The 23,298-nt window shown below is 37.6% G+C and overlaps 2 protein-coding genes across 3 annotated transcripts; one reads left to right on the forward strand and one right to left on the reverse strand.

The window, feature by feature from the left end:
* Positions 1-2,416: 2,416 nt before the first annotated feature.
* LOC145238603 (adhesion G-protein coupled receptor G6-like) lies at positions 2,417-6,121 on the reverse strand. Its single transcript, XM_080101826.1, has 6 exons — positions 5,925-6,121; positions 5,298-5,501; positions 4,093-4,793; positions 3,730-3,961; positions 3,122-3,604; positions 2,417-2,781 (listed from the first exon to the last, which is right to left on the reverse strand). The coding sequence occupies exons 1-6, from the start codon at positions 6,097-6,099 to the stop codon at positions 2,441-2,443; spliced, it is 2,136 nt and encodes a 711-aa protein (XP_079957952.1). The 5' UTR covers positions 6,100-6,121; the 3' UTR covers positions 2,417-2,440.
* Positions 6,122-12,323: 6,202 nt separating this feature from the next.
* LOC145205232 (adhesion G protein-coupled receptor L1-like) lies at positions 12,324-20,129 on the forward strand. Of its 2 annotated transcripts, XM_080077901.1 has the most exons (9): positions 12,324-12,516; positions 12,772-12,853; positions 13,217-13,369; positions 15,212-15,415; positions 16,008-16,211; positions 16,799-17,508; positions 17,663-17,894; positions 18,260-18,742; positions 19,075-20,129. In XM_080077901.1, the coding sequence occupies exons 4-9, from the start codon at positions 15,241-15,243 to the stop codon at positions 19,413-19,415; spliced, it is 2,145 nt and encodes a 714-aa protein (XP_079934027.1). In that variant the 5' UTR covers positions 12,324-12,516; positions 12,772-12,853; positions 13,217-13,369; positions 15,212-15,240; the 3' UTR covers positions 19,416-20,129. The 2 variants fall into 2 exon arrangements, with proteins under 2 accessions (XP_079934027.1, XP_079934035.1); XM_080077909.1 differs by lacking the exons at positions 12,324-12,516; positions 12,772-12,853 and having other exon boundaries at positions 13,304-13,369; positions 16,008-16,199.
* Positions 20,130-23,298: the final 3,169 nt, after the last annotated feature.

Raw genomic sequence — 23,298 nt, forward strand, 5'->3', positions numbered from 1 at the left:
CGAAGTAATTATACACACTGAAGCTAAACTCTAAACTTCCCCAAAAAGTAGTGTAATAATAACAAACACTTTGTCTTTAGACCGATTTGATCTATTGTACTTTTAGCAGCATGAATACAATTTTATTTTTATGTTTTAACTAATTATTTTTATCAATTTAACTTTTAATCGAAATGTTGTGTATGTTGTTTTTGGTGTTTAATTTATCATTAGCAGAAATATTATGTTATTGTTCTAAGTTAAATAATATTTTTTTCATGTGGATTTTTATTGGTGTAGACCAGTGGTTTTCAACCGGGGCCCTCGGACCCAGGGACAGCACGAGCTGTATTCCGGGGGTCCACGGGTGTAGCCTCAGCAGAAACACCCACTAAAAATCAGTGAGTCTTTTTCTTTTTCAATGGGAAGAATTGAGTCTGTGTTGCAAATATCTTTATTCCCTACCACTCTTTATCGATATTGAGGTTTGTCAAGATTACAGTTGGTTGTTTAATCCATTCGACTTGAAATTAATACCAAATTTCAACACGAGTTTGCCATTTAATATTTTGCCGGGGCCCACAGATCTTAAAATATTATTTGAAATGGGCCACAAGGCCCAAAATATACTTTTAGGGGGCCACGGTCCACTAAAGGTTAAGAGCCACTAGTGTAGACTGTTATTTGTAGCTTATCTTGTGCTGTAGCAACACAGTAACTTATACCACAATGTTTAACATTTGAATCGCGGTTGTAACACAGAATGTTTTACAGACCAAACCTTTTTGCCGGTCATTGTTCGTATTTAAAATTCGTAATCTTTATTTAGTTGTTGGTAAACCTTCAACTAAAAACTGTCGTGTATGTGAAGTCATGATTTACTAAAATTTATTGTAGCTTTGATAACAATCTGCATTGACAACTATACGCTTGACTTTGACAACTTCTGGCAACTACACACTTGGCCTTTTTTCTATCGTCATCTGTATCCTTTTTATGTTTTAAATGTCGTCCGATAAATAGAAATTCAACATCTTTTGGCAACATAATTTATATTATATATAACAGATTACACGCAAACAAGCACTACCAACTAGCTAAACATTGCAAGTTTTTACACTTTTTATATGTTGTTTATGCGGTCATTGCACTCAGGATCTTTTTTTAAAATATTGTTTAGACCAGGGGTCACCAAACTACCGCGAGGTCATTTCATCCGTCCCGCGACCACATCTTTGGTTTGCCAAATTGTATTAACAACTTTGTAACATTAAAAGTTAATCTACTCCTTACAAAAGTTTTCCTGTGGCGATATTCAGAATTGATATTACCGAGTTTCATAGGATTATAACGCCCAGGATTGATCCAAAGCCAGTTTGTTACGTCACAGACAAGACTACAAGCGTTAATTGTGCGCAAACAATTGCCTTCTTTTGTCACTTGTGGCGTAATATACAAGCAATGCTAGTAAGATGAGACTAATTATACAGTTTAACAGTCGCATGACCAGTTTTTGAATGGATTGTAGAAAGATCATATCTTGGCGCACCTAAAAAATCGCCTCACGGGCGAAGTTTGGAAAGACGGTGCTAGGGCATGTAAACTATGCGGCCCGCGCGAATCATTATTAGCACTCATCCGGCCCGCAGTGAAAAAAGTTTGGTGATCCCTGGTTCAGGCTAAAGCCTTTTTTTAATGATATCTTTGCTGTTTTGTGTCAAAATTATACTCTTTCCTGTCAAATCAATAGCTGTACAAAGACTTGTATTGACAAAAGTATGATAAAAAAAAACAGACAGACGTGGCGTTAAATAAAACAATAAACTCTACGAAGAAACACGTGTTTAGTAAGTTTTGTGTTTGGCGCCAAAATTGATTAGATTTTGTTTTCACTAGTTGACGCTGTGGAGTCAATTAATGTACAATTATTCATACAAGCAAACTATGTAGCTAAATTTTAAACAAAAGTAAAATGTTTTATGAGTCAAATACAACGTTGCAAAAACCAACAAAAATTGATCTGTCCTGGAAAAGGAAACATATTGAGCAATGAAGTAAAATATTTAAAACAAATGTTGGTGTAACAACTCGAAACAATTTAAAAATTAGACACGAAAATTAAAATCATCGTACACCAATCCCATTAAAGGCGTATAACCGACATGTTAAACAGCAAAAAAAAAAACTTCAGAATAAAAAACACATGACAAAATGAGAAAGGCAATAAAGACTACTCGTCGAATGATATCGATTCAAAAGAATGTATACAAATTTAACTAATTCTTAGACAAAATTGAATGCCGAAAAAACACGGGAAAAGTATACTCAACTGTTATTTGTGTTGTTTGAAAGATGATTGGTTTAATTTCTAATGTCTGAACTAAAATTTTCTGTGTTCATCCCCGGTGACTTTATTTACAAATAATAAATCCTTTTATAAAAGCACGTGACTAAATTGACGTCACTGCTCGTTATTTGTCGTTTGTGTTATGCCAGAAGTCGGGTTTTCCCTGATCAAACAGGTTTTGCGGTTGGCGGCTTTCACATTGGCCTGCACGTTCGCTTTAGCCTTGGCCTCACTCGTCATTTTCGGTCGTGTGAAGCTTTTGATTGGTTTGGACTCGGTGCTTTTTCCCTTCGAGGAATTTTTCTTCTTTTTCTTTATGTTTAACGATAGAAGGAGCTTCTCTCGTATGATGTCATTCATGACACAATACAGCAGGAAGACGATGACGCCTTGAGCCCCGTTCACAATCGCATTGATGTACAGGAAGACATGAGAGGTGACTTCATTCCCAATTCCTGCGAAAACAGTTTAATTTTTTATTGTATTTGTTCGCAGCGTTGGCTGGTGTTTTTGTGGAATTACAAACAGTCAGTAAAGTGCAATTGGTTCACCCTAAAACGCACTAGCTGTTCCATCTTTTGTTCATTAATGGTAATGCAGACCTAAAATATCATGTAGTTCACAAACAAAAAGAAACGTTTTATCACAGAAACAAATGTGGCAACCCGGCAACGCTAAAGCGTCGCTAATTGATTCCGTACAAAAGTTTAACGCCATTTGAAAATCCATGCCTATTATTAACTCGATTCCTGATGGACTGAAAAAGATATGAACATAAACTGCACATGGTCTTACCTGTGAAGAAAGCGATTGCCCAAGTTCCTCCCAACATCACAAAGAGAAAGAAGAGGGACTTTCCAGCTCTCGAGATGTCCTTCATGCTGTGTCCCTGATTCCGATTCTGCATCCTCTTCGAGTTGAGCATCACCACTGATGTCTTCACCACGATGATGAGATTGATGAGAAGGATGACAGCAAGAGGAGCGACGACCGTGGAGTAGAAGATCGGAGTACCGGGAGCCAACCAGCATCTCTCATACTTGGGGATGAAAACCGTTTCGTTGCGATATTGCTGGCACTGGGTGAAAAAGGGTTGGGGCTCCATGTGTAGTCCCAGGGGAATCCCCACAGCGAGTGATGACCCCACAATGACGAGAGGGATTGCCCATCCTACAACGAGGAAGACTCTGTATCTCTTCTGTTCGTTCTGCACCTTGAAACCTACCGGATCAGAGGTTGCCATGAAGATGCGAACTCCCTCGACACACAGCCAACATCCTTCATAAACATAAAATTACTGGTTATATACAACTTTATAGTCTACATTAAGTAATTCAAGACGGGCAAGAAAATGTTCAGAACTGGGCTTAACATCACGCAAGGCTTCGAAACTTCAGACTAACCTGTGGCAAGCAAGAAGTAGTGGTTGATTGCACAGTGAGCTATACAGAACTCATCGTGCCTAATGGCGAAGTCGTGCGACAAGTTGACCGCGTGAAAAATTAGAAGTGCAACAGCCAGATTGATCTGAACAGGAGTACGGTCGCCCTTAATAGAGTCCTTGAACCACAGTAGAATAGCAATGGTAATGCCAAGGAAAGCTATAGATGACGACTCCGTGGCGTAAGACACCATCTGAAACAAAAAAATTAATAAAATATGTTGTTTTAATCTCGTATGCAAAACAGAATCAGTGGCATATTCCTTACTGAAAGTAGAAGTAGAACAATAGAGATCATAAAGTAGTACATAGAAATCACACTCACCGTAACTCCCGCTGGAATAACCACGTTCCTAACCGCCAAAAGAACCGCAAACATGGTCAGGTGGTTGCACGTACAATTGACGTCATTTGTCTCGATGTCATATGACGTCACGCAGCCGGAAGTGCTATACATCTTGGTGGTTTGGTTGATAAAGGCGCAGACCGGACGAAGCTTGAGCGAGCTTTTGCCGGAGATGTTGTTTGTGGCAAAGATGAGATCTTCGCAAGCCCCAGCCGATTCAGGGCGCTTCGTTCGGATGTCGACAAACCCCGGTAAAGTCTTGTTTTTATCGAAATATCCTGAGACTGTTAAGAAGGAGACCGATCCTGGCGATACGAGCCTTTCTTCGTTCGCGCTTAATGGGCCGCTTTCTATAGAATCAGTGACGTTGCGGGGGAAAGCCATGACCGGGGTTAGCACGTCTTCACTTTTCTTAATCGGTTCCAAGGACAATCGGTAGTTGACAAAGGCGCTAGTGAGGTTGAGACTCGCTTCCAGTAATTTATCTTTGCGGTTGACTTTCGTAGCGTTGATGGAAAGCTGCACGGTTCCGAGGGAAAGAATCTCTCCTGGATTCACGAAGTCGGGATCGTTTATTGCCACTGTGCGAAGCTGTTCCTCGATTCCGATGAGAAGATTTGGATCACCTGAAGTACCGAGCACTGCGTCTTGCATCAACGCAACCACCGGAGAGAGCATCACTACAAGATAGATTCAAATAAAACTCAACTGCATGCACATCACAAAAATACAATGTCAAGTTTGCTGCAGTTTGTGGAGACTGTTTTGATATGAGTCACTTTTCATTCAGTCACTTTCAACAAACTGAAGTGTCGTAGCTTGGTAACACGGGCCTATACAACCAAAGTGTTGTCGCCAGCCGCACTGACAAGAGAGCCTGCAGCTAGCTTCCACATTGTTGTTATATTGCTTACGGTTAGTCATATTGACGTGTTTTCACCAACCGTAAAATACCTAAAACGCGTATAACATGCCGTTTTTTCTTTATCCGCTTTTCTGTGGCAAATCAACAACTATTTCGTGTGTGCATTTAAACTGATTCACAACTGAAATAGCATTTTTTTCAGTCCATGTTTCACTCAGACAAACGAAAATCGATGGTTTTGTGAATACTCGTAACCAGTGTCAACCTATAACAATCTGCTGACTCTAAACGTATAGTGTTTCAGTTGTTTTTCACACACCTGAATAGTTACATGCAACATCTATGTTTGTGCAATCTCTGTTGGTCCAGAGTCCGTCCACATCTCGTACAGCTGCACATGTGAATCCATTAGTGTTGTTGAGAGGACCAGTAATCCAGTTGGTGTAAGTGGGAGGTTTGTTAGTGTAGCCATCAATGTACGAGTTTTTGTCACCTGGATGCGTTATGTTCTTTGTAGTCACGTCTGAAATGTTTTGAAAATAACTGAAAACAGGTTGTAAAGGCCCAAGAAATAATAAAGATACTTCTAAAATGAACAAAGACTTTTTCTGAAAGTACGAAAAAGTTTTTAGGTTACGTCTAACACACAAACGTTTTTCGTAGTTTTATTAAAGTTTACAAAAGTAATCCACCAGGTTTTTACAATTGTTAAAATGTTTGACAGGTTTTTGCCTTCAAGTATTGACCAAAAAATACTCACAACTTCCAGTTTTATAAGGAAAACTGACAGCAGGGGTATACTTATGTATAAAGTTTATTTCAATCTCACTTGATAACTCTGATTTTTGACATGTTTTTAACACTTATCAATAACCTTCATTAGTTTTGTTGGGCGCCAGAGAACAAAGTCAGTTAAAACTTATAAACTATATCATCCTCTACTTACTTAACACCAGGAACGGGCTTGAGGTATTTCTTCCCAAGCAGGAAACGATGTCATTCTGTTTCTGATCGGCAATGGCGGCCGGGCCCAGAACGATTGAAGGGTCTGGTAAAGCGTAACAGCCCTGGGTTGTTCGCGACGATGCCGCGTCAAAGTTTGGAACATTCTTTTTGACCATGATGAAAAAATCAGGAAAAACTGGCACGCCTGCGATCAAAAATAAAAGCTTGTGAGTTTAACATTTAATGGGCTGATATATTTTGTTTTCTGTTTGAAGAAACACCAAGCTTGATGGAATTGTGATACCCACGGTGTTAGGAAGCTTCGGAGTGCAATGTGTAAGCCAGCGATGAAATTTAAACCTACAACTGCAGTGAAAATTTTCCAATTAACACTTGACTGCTGTACGGTGATACACAAAAAGTTTATTGGCGATTACCAAATATGTGGGTTCAGTGCTGGATTAACCTATAAGCAATATAAGCACGTGCTTAGGGCATCAAGTAAAGTAGGGGCACCACAGAAATGGTTTCTAGGCAAATTATTAAATCTAACAAAAAAACTATATTCAAAATGTAATGAAAATGAATAAGTTCTGTTTATAAAGCAAGAAAATTAAATTAAATAACTGACAAAAGGGATTGATTGCGTGCTATATGACGTAACAACGCTGCGTTGTTCTGTTTGTTAAAACCTGAAACAGCCAAGACTCATGGGTGCCCAACCCGTCGATCGCGATCGACTGGTCGATCTCGGACTGATATCAATTCGATCGCGAAGGATTCAGAAAATTATTTAAAATACTTGTTTTGTAATGCGTTTTTAGGGAATGTTGCCCTACATAGATGACTTTATTGTGAAAGTTATTCTTTAGGATTTGTTGATATGTTCACACCACAAATACTCAGTCGACGCATTACGTCGCAAAAGTAATAGTTACGTCACAAAAATAATAATTACAGCAGTAATGGTTACTTTGTGCTGGTACTTTTCTATTATCAAGATTAGCATCGGATGAATTATAAAAAAATTAAGTTCAATGCAGTGTGAAAAGTCACACCCAAACTGCGATAAAAAACGTAAAAGAGGGCTCGGAAAATGCTAGTTGTAATACACACATAGTCTTGCATTATCTTGTTAGTTTGTATTGGAATGGTAGATCCCGGAGTCGATGTTGAGTCAAAAAAGATTGGGCACCCCTGGTCAAGACAGTAAGGCAATGCTTAGTTAATAGCATGCTGTTGAAAAAATATTTGCGTATGTGGCAAACGTAAATTAAGCACGACGCTAATACTAGTATGTTTTACAATTGGGCAACAGTGCTGAGACTGGGGAAGGCAGCAGCAAAATTAGGCGTTTTAATTGAGTTTTGGAGTATTTCTGACATTCTGAAACAAATCTGCAAGTTTAATATCAGCTAAGCTTATAGTCTATTACCCGTGCTGTATATTAAGTTAATATCGAAATCTCGATGAATAATTTTGTTTTTACGTTTATATTTCGAATGAAAAATGGTGTAAGGGGCACCAAATTGTTTTAGTACTTAGGGCCTCTAATGGTGTTAATCCGGCCCTGTGTGGGTTGATTGAAAGTAATAATTAATTGTTGACATAAACGTTACAAAATAATAATTAAAACCACTAAAGTAAGCGTTAAAGCACAATCAAGGGTAAGACGTAATTTTGTTTATGTCTGGCGGATGACAAACTGTTCTGTATGACTTTGCAAACTAATAAGTTCAGTTACCTGCTTTAAGAAACTCCAACTGAACCTCGGCCGTTTGCAGAAGTTGTTGGCAGTACTCAGCTTCTCCTCTGCGATAGTCGTAATTTTGAGGCCCACCAAGAACCAATTGAGTATACTGAGGACAGGTTTCTTGCCGAAATTGTCTCCACATCCGCAAGATTGTGCCGGTAGCATTAGCTGACAGCTGCGTTTCACCCTCGAGAAAGCAATCCACGAAATCGTCGCAAGCGTATCTTGGACATAGTTGCCCTGAATTCAATGCAAAATGAATTAACATTTTAAGTCGGAAACAAGTGTAAAAAACGAATCCAATAAAATAAACCGAGTATATTTTTAATCAATCCTGCAGCTACTATTAGAGCTGCACATTATATTTTTGTGTGACATTATAACTTACACAAAGAGAAAAGATCAGAAACTCACGGAGCTAACTAATAAGCCTTGTAAAAACGTATAGTCTAAAATAAATCTCCGAGGTTTACGTTTGATTTTTAGAAAACCATTTTCTCAGGCAAAGTTTTCTCCTGGTTTGATTAACATACATTAATTCATTTAACAAAAATGTCGTTCAACTGGTGTTAATGTTAAACAAAAATACTAGTTGTTTCTATCCATAACTTGTATTTTCGCTGACGTTTCGTCCACCAGAACGGTAGTTCTTCAGAGCAATGAATGACGAATGCAAGCAACAAGCGAAAGGCACAAGAACAGCGTTTCGCTTGTTGCTTGCATTCGTCATTCATTGCTCTGAAGAAGTCCTACCGTTCTGGTGGACGAAATGTCAGCGAAAATACAAGTTATGGATAGAAACAACTAGTATTTTTGTTTAACATTAACACCAGTTGAACGACATTTTTGTTAAATATGCAACCTGGTGGACGAAAACGCCTGTCCAGCATTTTTTATACATTAATTCCGCAAACAAACATATGTCAAGGGATAAGTTTGGATCAATTTAAAGCCAGTGGTTGAAGAAAAAAGATACAACGTCGGTTACTCAATTGTAGGGAGAACAAAAGCGGTTTAGAGGCAAAGACAGTTCATATCACCAGTTGGAGGAAAGTATGGCGACACATTTGGATTGAATATTCAGGAAGTACCTGCGCAACGTTAAAACGTCTTGGGGCACAAAATGGCAAAACGCGCAACAGCTACAACGTTTCGTTTTTAGGCGGGCAGATAATTGAGCAGGATATAGGATTAATTAGTAAAGACAAAACCATTACTAGAGTCAAACACCAAACCTTATTCACCTGCGGCAAATTGCGACCAAACCGATTTCACAACCGACAGTAGAATAAAGTTCGCTACCAACATTTTAAATCAATTAAACTTATAAAAGCAGTTAAATTCTGCTGAAGTTAATTTAAAAATCTGATAAAAGGAAGCCACAAGGATATCTAATAATTAAATTTAACCACATAATTAATTAAGTTATAACACCTGAAATAACTTACTAACTATCCTACCATTTAAAGCCCTTGGTTTTGGGCATTAACTGTTGTAACACCTTAATTACCCATCAAACTGCAAGGTAATTTGTAAGTGTATAGTAGAACAAATATTGATAAATGCAAAACAGTTATTTCTGTTTAAAATGACAACAATTAGCTTTACCAGTTCCAGTACAAGATTTTTAATTCATTGTGTCAAATGCTTTACTGAAAGCACGGTCTTTCATATGGGGTTTCAATGTCGTTTTAAGCTATACAGTTGCCCATTGACAAGAACACTGCCATATCGTTTGACCAGGGATCTATCTTAACTTCGTCCCTGTCTCGTAGAAACACAACAGCGATCTGACCATACCAAAATGTACATAACTGCCTAATATACCGCCCAGTTCAGAATACCTGCAAAGCAACGCAAAACATCCTCGTTTCACCTGTGATGATAACACACTGCATAACAACAATAACCAAATACAAGTCCCGTCGTTTTCCACGATTTTTGTTTCTTTGCGAAACTCATTTTGTCTTTTTTCGAACCCAGATGACTCGTAGATAATATTTTGCAAACACGTAGATCCCGAATATTTCCACGATTTTGTTTCCAATTATTGTTTTCGGCTTTGCAGAACACAATCCGCAAACTCTGACGACTCGTAGACACTATTTTGAAATAACGTAAATCCTGATTATTTCCCCGATTTGTGATTCCTCTCTTTTCGGTTTTACAAAATACGCATAGCATTTTGTGTGGACCGAATTCAACCCAGCATGTTGTTTTGTGGTTTCGAACAGCCAAATTTTTCTTTGTATTGATGCATTCTGCCTTATGTGTTTATTTGAGTGGAAACAGGCCGGAAATTGGAGCCGAACTCTGCCCGAACCCGAATCGTAGTTAAGAAACCCGTTTAAGCCCGAGAGTTTAATTGATAGGTCCATACATTTAAGCCCACAAAATGATAGACCTCTAAAGAATAGAATAAAGAAAACACACACAATGTGCAAGTACGTTTGGAGGTTGTTGGGCTTTAGGTTATATCTGAGCTAGGTAATCACTTTATTTAAAAAATTATGGACACACAATGTACATGTAAAGTCAGGTCCGAATCAAGCCCGTTTCTTAAAAAACTTGAGTTACAGCTCTGGGCATGCATGAAGGTGACGTTACTGTACGATGAGTGTGCACAATTAAATTTTGATGTCATTTGAATAAGTTAGTGGTAATTCCCTACAATGAATATCAGTCTGCAAATCAACTTTTGTTTAAATACTGTACAAAGGTGGTGCTGCATGCAACGATTTGGCACAAAAATAATTGCGGTGTCTTACAACGAAAACGTAGCTAGAAATCACCGACATTATATTTCGTAGACGCCGTTGGTTTACGATATACAGACATTAATGCTATCTATTGTGTAAGCAGAACTGGCAACCACTTCTATAATCTTACCGCTGATGTCCCCCGATTATATTTCACGGCAGAACATATCCATACTCATCCATTTATCATCCAGATCCTCATAGGATACTTGATGATATTTTCGTGGTCCTTATTGTTCTATCAATTAACTGTAAAAGATTCGATGATTAATAATGCAAATAGAATATGACAGACCGGATGCGTATGACGTATGGTTGCACGAACTTAGTTGTTTGGGTTTTAAGGTTGCCTCGGACATCGTTGCAAGCCTGAAAATGAAATGAATACCGATCTCTTGTCTGGAGTAGACTAAACAATAATGAAAAGTGATACTAGTTGACGCGGTTTTAGATGTTGCCCTCTTAAATGAATTGGTGTTGCGTATTTCGTTATATATTCGGTTTGGCCTAAGCGAAACAAATTGTTAAACCAAAAGTGAAGCTTCATACAATGCAAATTTAACAAAATAAATTTGACAAACCAAATATCCGTTACATCATTTATTGGAAACAAATTCCATATATGATTGATCTCCAATCTCGTGTGGAAACCGTTACTGTACCAGGCATTGTGGTTGGTATTACAATTCCGTACAATTGAATTAAAACAATTACGACTCCGCATCAAACATCACGAACCATAGGAACCCTTGGTACCAAAATTTTACGGCTCCACCCGTACTAACAGTGTAAATCGATCGGAGCACCAATAACCGCGCAATATTTGCCAAACCCTAATTCAGTAATGCACTGTAGTGCCTGCCATGTTAGCAGAGAATTTGATTCGGTTAGATAAAAGCAATTTGAAATGTCTTATCTAATAATCAGGTAAAATTTGTGTCACCTTAAAGCAGATTGTCTATATTTTAATGTAATGTAAGATATGGTTTCGTGTCACTAGAAACTGAGTGTGAGGTATGGAGACATATGATGCGTATAAACACTTTATGAACAAGATATCAACCACGCCTGTAATATCCGTAGATTTTTAAGTGAAGCATGAAAGATTTGAGTAATTAATTTTACCGATTTAACCAGCATTTTCATATGCGAAGCATGGGGCCTTAAATTTAAGCTTAAACTTGGCTCAAAACAAAAATGTTTTAAAGCTCGAAATATACTCGAGGTTAAATCATCGTTAATAAACTAAGTGTTATATTTTCACATCATTTTTTTTGTCTGGCGTACCGCTTTTGGCAAAGATCTTTTTCAAATTGCGAAAGTGGAGTTGGAAATATAAGTCCTGATGTTTATACATTTTCATATTTTAAAGGTAAATTCATCCAGTTTATTTTACTTGCCTAAATTATCATTTTGACATCATGAAGATACTCCTTTGCCTTCTAGCCTTGTTTGCCTCCTGCAGAGCTCAGTGCGCTTTATCGAACAACTGGAAACCACAATCTATATATGAAAGGGCTGGACAGGTTGATTATGTCGTCGATGTGAAGGTAAGAATTATAATTTTTTTTTTTTAGTTGGTTTAAGTACATGTGTAACATAAAAAGTACGATTGGATTTTATGACATGAAAATTGAAAATGGCAGGCCTGCAGTATATAGTGAATGATGTCATGAAGTTTGTTGTGTTACAAACGAAATTTAGCTTCAAAAATGTAAAGTTGTAAACCCTACGGCAAAAAAATTGGTATTTGCTGTTTCAAACTTTTTGCGTTCCATGTGTACTTTTGTAGTAGGGAGCAACCATAAAATACAATTAATTGACATCAAAAACGTTTGTGGAACTATTTAATTACATAAGCCATACTCAATAAGAACAAATGTATTTCAGGTCGTTGAAATTATGCCACCTCCGTCCGGGTCAACTTTGTTCCCAGTAAGAGTTGATCTAATTTGCGGGATAAAGTCAACCGGTTCCCCGCCACCGGCATCATTTGTAGTCGATGGTTTCGGTCCTCGACCTTCTGGTTGCCCGTATCGCGATGTTGTTCAGGATCAGGATTACATCTTGCTCCTTTCCTCGTAAGTTTCCCAACATTTAAAACTTACGCGTTAATTTTTGTAACTTACTGTCAGCAGCAGTTGGCGCCTTAGGTGTAAATTTTGTAACTTATCCAATCAACGTATTGCTCCCAACCATTATGTTAAGTACAGTTTTTTTTTCTCACTTAATGTAAGGTATAACTTTTTACACAAGTTGTGTAAAAAATTATCTGAACTTAGTTTATTTACGTACTTTGCCCAAGATATATCACACTAGCGTTCATTTGTTTGCAGACCTGACAGTAATAATGCGTTCTCGTTGACGGAAGTTAACCAACAAAGTGCAGTTCTCGATGAGTCCGAAGAAGTATTATTCGTAAGCGCAAACGTCGTTCAATCGTTTCAAACGGGTTAACTTTGCATCTTACTGGTTTAAGCTTATGCAAATGTTTTTTTACGAGATCTTTTCCTCTACTGTAAAGACACGTTATATTGTCAACTTTATTATCAGTTTGTTAGGCTCAACACTGCATTTCTGCTTACTTTTTGGCAATTAGTTTTGCTTTTGCTATGTTTATAAAGTTAAAAACACCAAGAAGACAAAAGCTGCAAGTTATAAACATTACTGTCGCTCTTGTTGTATTAATCAGTTAAACACCGGTTAAGCATTACATTCTGAGCAGGGATTTGAACCCACTAGCCGATGAACAACGTTCACTAATCTACATTTTTTACACAGGCGCTAGGCAACATGACTAAAGATTGTACAAGCACAAGTGATTGTGAACAAAGACCACCAGGATGGCAAGCGCAAGAGGAACAGGAGAGGGCAAAAGATGCTGACATTGTTGTCAAGGCTTTCGTTAACTCTATTCACTACTACGGGGCAAATGTAAGTATTGTTTGTGTTGTAGTGAAGTAACTAAGTCACATTTGTTTGATAAAATCCACTGTCGAATCGCATGCTCTACACATTTTAGTCATAGGAAATATCTTCTTTTTCATTATTATGGGTATCAATTAGGTTTAAGCAATGCTGCTAAAGCAAAGAGTGTTTTTAAGAAAGGCAAGGCGAAACTATAACCCACAGCCTGCTATTGCAAATTCATTAGACAGCTATACTAGCTACCTAAATATTGATTTGTTGTCGTTTATACGCTATTTAATATTACGTACGAAGCTGCAAAATTTAAATATTTGTTTACGCTGTTTAAAGCAGGGCGCTTACACATACGAACTCCGACGCCTTTTGTTTGTTTATGAGCCACGCACTTTAGTTAAAGCTATTTAATGAAAAAACAAAGCCGATAGAAGAGAAGTAGTGTCTCCGTGGGGTAAATAAGAGCCTCCATATATTAGTGCACAGTTGATTGTTTTCGACATTGTAGAAAATAATATTTGAAAAAACATGTTTTGACACTCTGCTGCTGTGATGATGACAACAGAGGTTTGGAAAAGTCTTGCACAACAATGAATTTAATATATGCAACCTATCTAGCAGTTTTAAGTTGATCACCCTTTTTATAGACTTGAAACGCTATTTGAAATGTCCTGTTGGGGCTTATGTATCTAAGGGACTATTTATCGGATTTTTTCCTCAGAACTGCCCATTAGAGAAACAGACATGATTTGTGTTTTCACTTATTTAGCTATAGGTTTAACCATCGGCACTCTTTTTAGTGATACGATACATGGTTTTGAGTTTGGCTCCCCTGGCCAATCGTCTAAGTCAGTGGTTCCCAACCTTATGAAGGCCATCCGAAAAGTGTAGCGTCCGTTAATATAATTATTTTTCATGGTATCACGCTGTTCTTGCGCCTTTCGCTTGTTGCTTGCATTCGTCATTCATTGCTCTGAAGAAGTCCTACCGTTCTGGTGGACGAAACGTCAGCGAAAATACAAGTTATGGATAGAAACAACTAGTATTTTTGTTTAACATTAACACCAGTTGAACGACATTTTTGTTAAATATGCAACCTGGTGGACGAAAACGCCTGTACAGCATTTTCTATTATCAGAAGAGATTATAATGAAGCGAGTCTATCAGCGGTCAAAGGGTATGTCAAGGCAGTCGATATCGGTACCATCAAAAAAGAATATGGCCACATCAGATTTGGATAGACTACATTACGAACTTAGGCTCAATCGCTCCTAGGGGGCAGCTCGATGTACCAACGGTTTGAAAAGGAATCCACCCAAGACGCCCGACCAATTCATCAAATTTCGGACATTAGTGCCGCTTCATCGTTTTGCAACGGACGCTACTATTTTCGGATGGCCTTTGTTATAATATAATTATTTTTCATGGTATCACGCTGTTCTTGCGCCTTTCGCTTGTTGCTTGCATCCGTCATTCATTGCTCTGAAGAAGTCCCACCGTTCTGGTGGACGAAACGTCAGCGAAAATACAAGTTATGGATAGAAACAACTAGTATTTTTGTTTAACATTAACACCAGTTGAACGACATTTTTGTTAAAAATTCGTATTGGTCAAAACTGATTGTTGCTCATCATTTCCCAAAATCGTTTTTATTGACTGTTTATTCACTTGCATACAGCAGATATTAGTATTTGTGTTGCTTAAAAACTTACTGATATGCGTTTAACACCGGAGCTATGTGACACAATAGGTGTCAGAATTCCGGCAAGCTTGGTGTTTCATTAAGTAATAAACGAAAACGACGAGTTTATCAAGTGTTATGTTATAATCACATACGTTTATTTGTGTTTAAAGGCGTGCCAGTTTTTCCTGAATTTCTCATAATGATCAAAAAGAACGTTCCTAACTTTGCTGCAGCATCATGGCGTACTACCGATGGCTGTTACGCTTTACCGAATCCTGCACTTATCCTTGGCCCGGCCGCCATTGCCAATAAGAAACAGAATGACATCGTTTCCTGCTTGGGAAGAAAAGCATCGAGTCCGTTTCTAGTCTTAAGTAAGTGAACGCGGACACACATCAATACCTTTTTTGCATATCTAACTGATTTTACTGCTCACAAAACAATAAACGAAAGATGCACCAAGATAAACTATGAAACAGATAAGGAGAGTTTTTGGTACTCACAATATATCAACTATACCTATGTTGTTGTCCTGAATTGTTGGTAAAAATCTAATGGTAACAAAAACATTACTAGAAACAGCTATAAAATCAAGGTGGCTTCCTCTGTAAACTATACCACATACTTTTACCCCAAAAATTGATTTAGTTTATTATAGGCGTCCATTTAATATTTTGACGCCCTGGTTAAATTTATCACTAAATGTATTTCTACACAAGACAACGATGTTTGTTCACTTCTACACGACAACTTTATTGACCTTCAGATGTTAATCATTTTTTTACGTTTAGTCGAAACTCAAACCATTTTTCAACGAGATTTCAAAACTTCTTTGATTTTTAAGTAAACTCCCTTCACTTTTACACAAAAACCCTCAATCATTTCAGACGTCAACTCCAATACTTCTTGTGTCTTTTCAACCGAAATTTGATTTGACTTTAACACTATGACCCTATTAATTTTCAGACGTGACTACAAAGAACATAACACACCCAGGAGACAAAAATTCGTACATTGATGGCTACACTAACAAACCTCCCACTTACACAAATTGGATTACTGGTCCTCTCAACAACATCGAAGGCCACTCCTGTGCAGCAGTGCGGGATGTGGACGGACGCTGGACCAACAGAGATTGCACAAACATAGATGTTGCATGTAAATACTCAGGTTGATCTAACAGAACATTAATTTAAACGCAAATCACTTGACTCGGCACTGATAAATATACGACAACTTTTCGTATTTTTTACTTGGTATAACAATATGAAACACCGAATTGAATAAAGTTTTGCAAAAATTAATAACATGCACATGTTTATGTACTTCGTGATTGCCTCTAATTTGTTTTGGCGTAAGTTGTTTTGCCACTATCTTGAAAAATTGCATTCGAAAAGCGTTAGATAAAAACCTAACAACAGCATAAAAACAAAACAAGTACGTTTTATTACACAACGACTGCAACATAATGCCGCTTTTCCGAAACAGTCTGACAATCTTCCCTAACCTTATACTTTGTTTTCGCATCTCTGGCAGCTTGAATATTGTAGTTATTTAAATAAATATTAGCGTTAGGCACAGACATGCACACTTGTCCTTGATTCACCACAGGAATGCAATTATAGCAAAACCATGCATGAATTAATAATATAAATGTCGCAATACGAGTTCAATACGTTGCAGTCAAAAACCCCATAAACATGTGCAGTGTTACAATGATGTAGTGTATGTATATTTCATTTCAATGTTCTTTGCAGTGATGCTCTCTCCGGTGGTTGCGTTGATGCAAGACGCAGTGCTTGGTACATCAGGTGATCCAAATGTCCTCATCGGAATCGAACAACAGCTTCGCACAGTGGCAATAAACGATCCTGACTTGGTGAATCCAGGAGAAATTCTTACCCTCGGAAGCGTGCAGCTTTCCATCAAAACTTCGACAATCAAACGCAACAGAAAAAAGGAAGTATTTGAGTCGAGCCCAAATCTCACTAGCGCTTTCGTCAATTACCGATTTTCCTTACATAACATTAAACAAAGACACGAAACATTGAATACCCCCGTCATGTCCTTTCCCCGCAACGTCACCGATTCAATCAGAAGCGATGCCTCAAGTGGGGACGGAGAAAGGCTCGTCTCGCCTGGAACCGTCTCCTTCATCACGGTCTCAGGCTACTACGGTAAAAACGGGACTTTGCCAGGGTTTGTCGACATCCGAACGAAGCGCCCTGAGTCCACTGGAGTCTGCGAAGATCTCATCTTAGCCACAACGAGAACCGAAGGCAAAAGCTCGTTGAAGTTTCGTCCCGTTTGCGCCTTCATCAACCAAACCACCAAGCTGTACAGCACTTCCGGCTGCGTGACGTCATACGACACCGAGACGAATGACGTCAATTGTACGTGTAACCACCTGACCATGTTTGCGGTTCTATTGGCGGTGAGGAACGTGGTTATCCCAACCGGAGTATCTGTGAGTGTGATTTCTATGCAACAATTTATAAACTCTGTAGTTTTGCTTTCACATTTTGGTGAAAAGCATTTGCCACTTTTTAAGTTTTGCAGTTTTAAAACAACGTAGATATCTGGGTTGAAATAACATGCCTTAATGCAATTTCTTGTTACAGATGGTGTCTTACGCCACTGAATCATCATCTATAGCTTTCCTCGGCATCACGCTTGCTATTCTACTCTGGTTCAAGGACTCTATTAAGGGCGACCGTACTCCTGTTCAGATCAACCTGGCTGTAGCACTCCTAATTTTCCACGCGGTCAACTTGTCACATGATCTCGCCATCAGGCATGATGAGTTCTGTGTAGCTCACTGTGCAATCAACCATTACTTCTTGCTTGCCACAGGTTAGTGTAAAGTTTCAAACTACAGAGTGTTGTTAAATATAGGATGCATTCAAACTCGGAAAATTAGCAGAAAAATTGATGTTTGGTTGTGAACTTGAAATAAAATCGACTTCTGCATTTTTGATGAGCAATTTCAAGTATTTAATTGTCTGCTAGTATTTTTTTCATTACATTTACATTAAACTCTCCGGTAAACTTGTTTAAATCGTTCAAGTGCTTGTTTGTACTATTGTGCAAAAAGTTTCAATCACAAATTGGCACACGAATGATTAAAAATACAAACTGTGTAAAATTAAATCTTTTTTTGACATCATCTGTGATAAGTTACTACCCTGCGTATTTATACACAAACAAATCTTTTTAAGGATGTTGGGTGTGTGTCGAGGGAGTTCGCATCTTTATGGCAACCTCTGATCCGGTGGGTTTCAAGGTGCACAACGAACAGAAGAGATACAGAGTCTTCCTCGTTGTAGGATGGGCTATCCCTCTCGTCATTGTGGGAGCATCACTTGCTGTGGGGATTCCCCTGGGACTACATATGGAGCCTCAACCCTTTTTCACCCAGTGCCAGCAATATCGCAATGAAACCGTTCTCATCCCCAAGTATGACAGATGCTGGTTGGCTCCCGGTACTCGCATCTTCTACTCCACGGTCGTCGCTCCTCTTGCTGTGATCCTCCTCATCAATCTCATCATCGTGGTGAAGATTTCAGTGGTGATGCTCAACTCGAAGAGGATGCAGAATCGGAATCAGGGACACAGCATGAAGGACATCTCGAGAGCTGGAAAGTCCCTCTTCTTTCTCTTCGTGATGTTGGGAGGAACTTGGGCAATTGCTTTCTTCACAGGTAAGACTGTTGTTTATGTTAATATCTATTTCAGTCCATTAGGGCTCGAGTTTATGTTACGCATGGATTTTTAAGTGCCGTTAAACTTTTGTACGGAATCGATTAGCTTTACACAATCGTGCTCTAGCGCTACCTGGTTGCTACATTTTTTTCCTGCGTTAAACCTTTCACTTATTTAGGAATGATATATAGGTCTGTATTAACATTAATGAACAAAAGATGGAACATCTAGTGCGTTTTGGGGTAAACCTACTGCACTTTACTGACTGTTTGTAATTCCACAAAAAAGCAACAAATACAACAGAAAATTGTTCACTTAAACTGTTTCACAGGAATTGGGAATGAAGTCACCTCCCAGGTCTTCCTGTACATCAATGCGCTTGTGAACGGGGCTCAAGGCGTCATCGTCTTCCTGCTGTATTGCGCCATGAATGACATCATACGCGAGAAGCTTCTTCTATTGTTGAACATAAAGAAAAAGAAGAAGAATACCTCGAAGGGAAAAAGCACCGAGTCCAAACCAATCAAGAGCGTCCCACGACCGAAAAAGACGAGTGCGGCCAAGGCCAAAGCAAAGGTGCAGGCCAATGTGAAAGCTGCCAACCGCAAAACCTGTTTGATCAGGGAAAACCCATCTACCGGAATAATTCCATTAACAACTGACGAGCAGTGACGTCAGTAACAATCGTGCAAAACTGGAAAAAACACAACATAGAGAATAACACTCACACGTTAGAATTTTAAATATCTTTATATTTTAGACATTAGAATTTTTATATTTTGTCTTTAAAATGGCACCAACACCAGTTTTGTGCATTTATTCACTTTTTATTGTTCTTTTTGCACGCAAGGTGCGCACACATACGGTTCGTCTCATGTCTGACGTTATGAAAAAATGTACATATTCCTCAAATCGACACCATTCAACCATTTGTACCCACTGCTTCAAACGTTTTGTCATTTGTTTATAGATTGGAAAAATGTTATGGTATTAGTTCAAATCATTTCAAAAACAGGGCCATTTTACTAGTTTTAACACCAATGTTTTGTTTATTTTGACATGTGTTACTTTAATTCCCTCCAAAGTTCCAAAAACACTCTTTTACCTTTGTATATTTTTGCATATGTCAATTCTTTACTCGCTTTCCCAAGCTTTGTATTGTTGGGTTGTAATACAAATATCTTACTGCATTTGGTCGTTTCTTTTAGCTACGTTGCTCGACGGAAATTTGAACCCGTTTTCAACAAACTTGGTATATTATTATTATAAAAATGTAGCTTGTTTCTTTGAGTATTTTCGCCACTTGAAATACTGTCTTTTTACATTGTTTTGGAATAACTTTAGAAATGACAATAATGAAACATATTGATATGTAATTTAATTATACAGTAGCACCTTAATATATAAAAAGTTGTACAGCAAATACAAATTTAATTTCACATTTCAGTTTAACATGCTTTCTTTTTCCAAGCAGATAAGTTTGTTTGATTTTTGCAGCTCTGTATTTGACACATAAAACTTTTTACCTTGTGGTTCCGAATTTAGCTCCGTAGTTGCATGTACAAATAATTGTACATTAACTTACTCCACAGCGAAAACTAGCGGAAAAATAATAATCAACTTTGAACAAACCTGCTAAAAACGTGTTTCTTCGCAGCGTTTAGTCTTTTCATTAACACCGCCCCTGTTTTCTTCTGTAACCTACTTTTGTCAATACAAAATTTGTACAGCTATTTATTTTAAAGCAAAGAGACAAAACAACAAAGGTATTGTGCAATATGTCGGATATTGGACCGGTTTGCGTTGCAACTTTGGAAAAAAGGTTATACTATGGAAATTTGTAACATTTGCTGTAACCACCCAACCGGTAATACAGGAAATGAGGAAAAAATCGGTCAAGCGAAATATGATGCACATGCATTTTTGTAGCAGGCAAATGCATTTTATATATTTGATTTTTCAAGCGAAATGATGCAAAGAGGCTTATGCTGAGAAAGATTGTCCCCCATCAAAACGAAGTAATTGAACGTTCAAGGGAAAAATGTCATAATCATTACCAAAACAATGTTGTTTTCATGCTGTTATTGCTGTCTATACCTCGAAGTAATTATGCACACTCAAGCTAAACTCTAAACTTCCCCAAAAAGTAGTGTAATAATAACAAACACTTTGTCTTTAGACCGATTTGATCTATTGTACTTTTAGCAGCATGAATACAATTTTATTTTTATGTTTTAACTAATTATTTTTATCAATTTAACTTTTAATCGAAATGTTGTGTATGTTGTTTTTGGTGTTTAATTTATCATTAGCAGAAATATTATGTTATTGTTCTAAGTTAAATAATATTTTTTTCATGTGGATTTTTATTGGTGTAGACCAGTGGTTTTCAACCGGGGCCTTCGGACCCAGGGACAGCACGAGCTGTATTCCGGGGGTCCGCGGGTGTAGCCTCACCAGAAACACCCACTAAAAATCAGTGAGTCTTTTTCTTTTTCAATTGAAAGAATTGAGTCTGTGTTGCAAATATCTTTATTCCCTACCACTCTTTATCGATATTGAGGTTTGTCAAAATTACGGTTGGTTGTTTAATCCATTCGACTTGAAATTAATACCAAATTTTAACACGAGTTTATCATTTAATTTTTTTTGCAGGGGGCCACAGATCTTAAAATATTACTTGAATAAGGCGACGCCCAAAATATACTATTAGAAGGCCACAGTCCATTAAAGGGTGATAGCCACTGGTGTAGACTGTTATTTGTAGCTTATCTTGTGCTGTTGCAACACAGTAACGTATACCACAATACTTCACATTTGAATCGCGGTTGTAACACAGAATTTCTCACAGATCAAACCTTTCTCCGGTCATTGTTCGTATTTAAAATTCGTAATCCTTATTTAGTTGTGGCAAACATTCAATTAAAAATTTCGTGTATGTGAAGTCGTGATTTTCTAAAATATATTGTAGCCTTGATGCCCATCTGCATTGACAACTATGCGCTGGGATTTGACAACTTCTGAACAACTTGGTCTTTTTTCTATCGTCTATTCTATACCCTTTTTTAAATTTTAAATGTCGTCTGATAAGCAGAAATTCAACATCGTTTGGCAACAGAATTTATTTTATATTAACCGATTATACACAAACAAGCTTTACCAACTAGCTAAACATTGCGAGTTTTTACACTTTTTATATGTTGTTTATGTGGTCATTGCGCTCAGGGTCTTTTTTAAAATTTTGTTTAGAATAAAGTCTATTTTTTAATGATATCTTTGCTGTTTTATGTCAAAATTATACAAATCAAATAGCTGTACAAATACTTGTATTGACAAAAGTATGATAAAAAATATAGACAGGCGTGAGGTTAAATAAAAGATCAAACTCGAAGAAACACATGTTTAGTAAGTTTTGTGTTTGGCGCCAAATTGATTTGATTTTGTTTTCACTAGTTGGCGCTGTGGAGTTAATTAATGTACAATTATTCGTACATGCAAACTATGTAGCTAAATTAAAAGTTAAATGTTTTGTGAGTCAAATACAACTTTGTAGAAAAACAACACAAGTTTATCTGTCCTGGAAAAAGAAACATATTGAGCAATGAAGTAAAATATTTAAGACAAATGTTGGTGTAACAACTCGAAACAATTTAAAAATTAGACACGAAAATTAAAATCATCGTACAACAATCCCATTAAAGGCGTATAACCGACATGTTAAACAGCCAAAAAAAAACTTTTAGAATAAAAAACACATGACAAAATGAGAAAGGCAATGAAGATTACTCGTCGAATGATGTCGATTCAAAAGAATTTTTGAAAATTTAACTAATTCTTAGATAAAATTGAACGCCGATAAAACACGAGAAAAGTATACTCAACTGTTATTTGTGTTGTTTGAAAGATTATTGGTTTAATTTCTAATGTCTGAACTAAAATTTGCTGTGTTCATCCCCGGTGACTTTTTTATACAAGTAATAAATCCTTTTATAAAAGCACGTGACTAAATTGACGTCACTGCTCGTTATTTGTCGTTTATGTTATGCCAGACGTGGGGTTTTCCCTGATCAAACAGGTTTTGCGGTTGGCGGCTTTCACATTGGCCTGCACGTTCGCTTTAGCCTTCGCCTCACTCGTCATTTTCGGTCGTTGAATGCTTTTGATTGGTTTGGACCCGGTGATCTTGCCCTTCGAGGAATTCTTCTTCTTTTTCTTTATGTTCAACAATAGAAGGAGCTTCTCTCGTATGACGTCATTCATGACGCAATACAGCAGGAAGACGATGACGCCTTGAATGCCATTCACAATCGCGTTTAGGTACAGGAAGACCTGGGAGGTGATTTCGTTTCCGATTCCTGCGAAAAGAGAAATGCATACAGTCAGTAAAGTGCAATGCTTTATCCGAAAACGTCCTGGCTGTTATTTTTTTTTATCATTAATGGTAATACAGACCTAAAATATCATGTAGTTTACACACAGAAAGTGAAAAGTTTTATTACAGTAAACAAAGCCCAAAGCTAAGTGATTACGTACAAAAGTTTAACGGCATTTAAAA

This window comes from Phallusia mammillata, chromosome 1, assembly GCF_965637545.1.
Source record: "Phallusia mammillata chromosome 1, kaPhaMamm4.hap1.1, whole genome shotgun sequence".
In the NCBI taxonomy this organism is placed as follows: Eukaryota; Metazoa; Chordata; class Ascidiacea; order Phlebobranchia; family Ascidiidae; genus Phallusia; species Phallusia mammillata.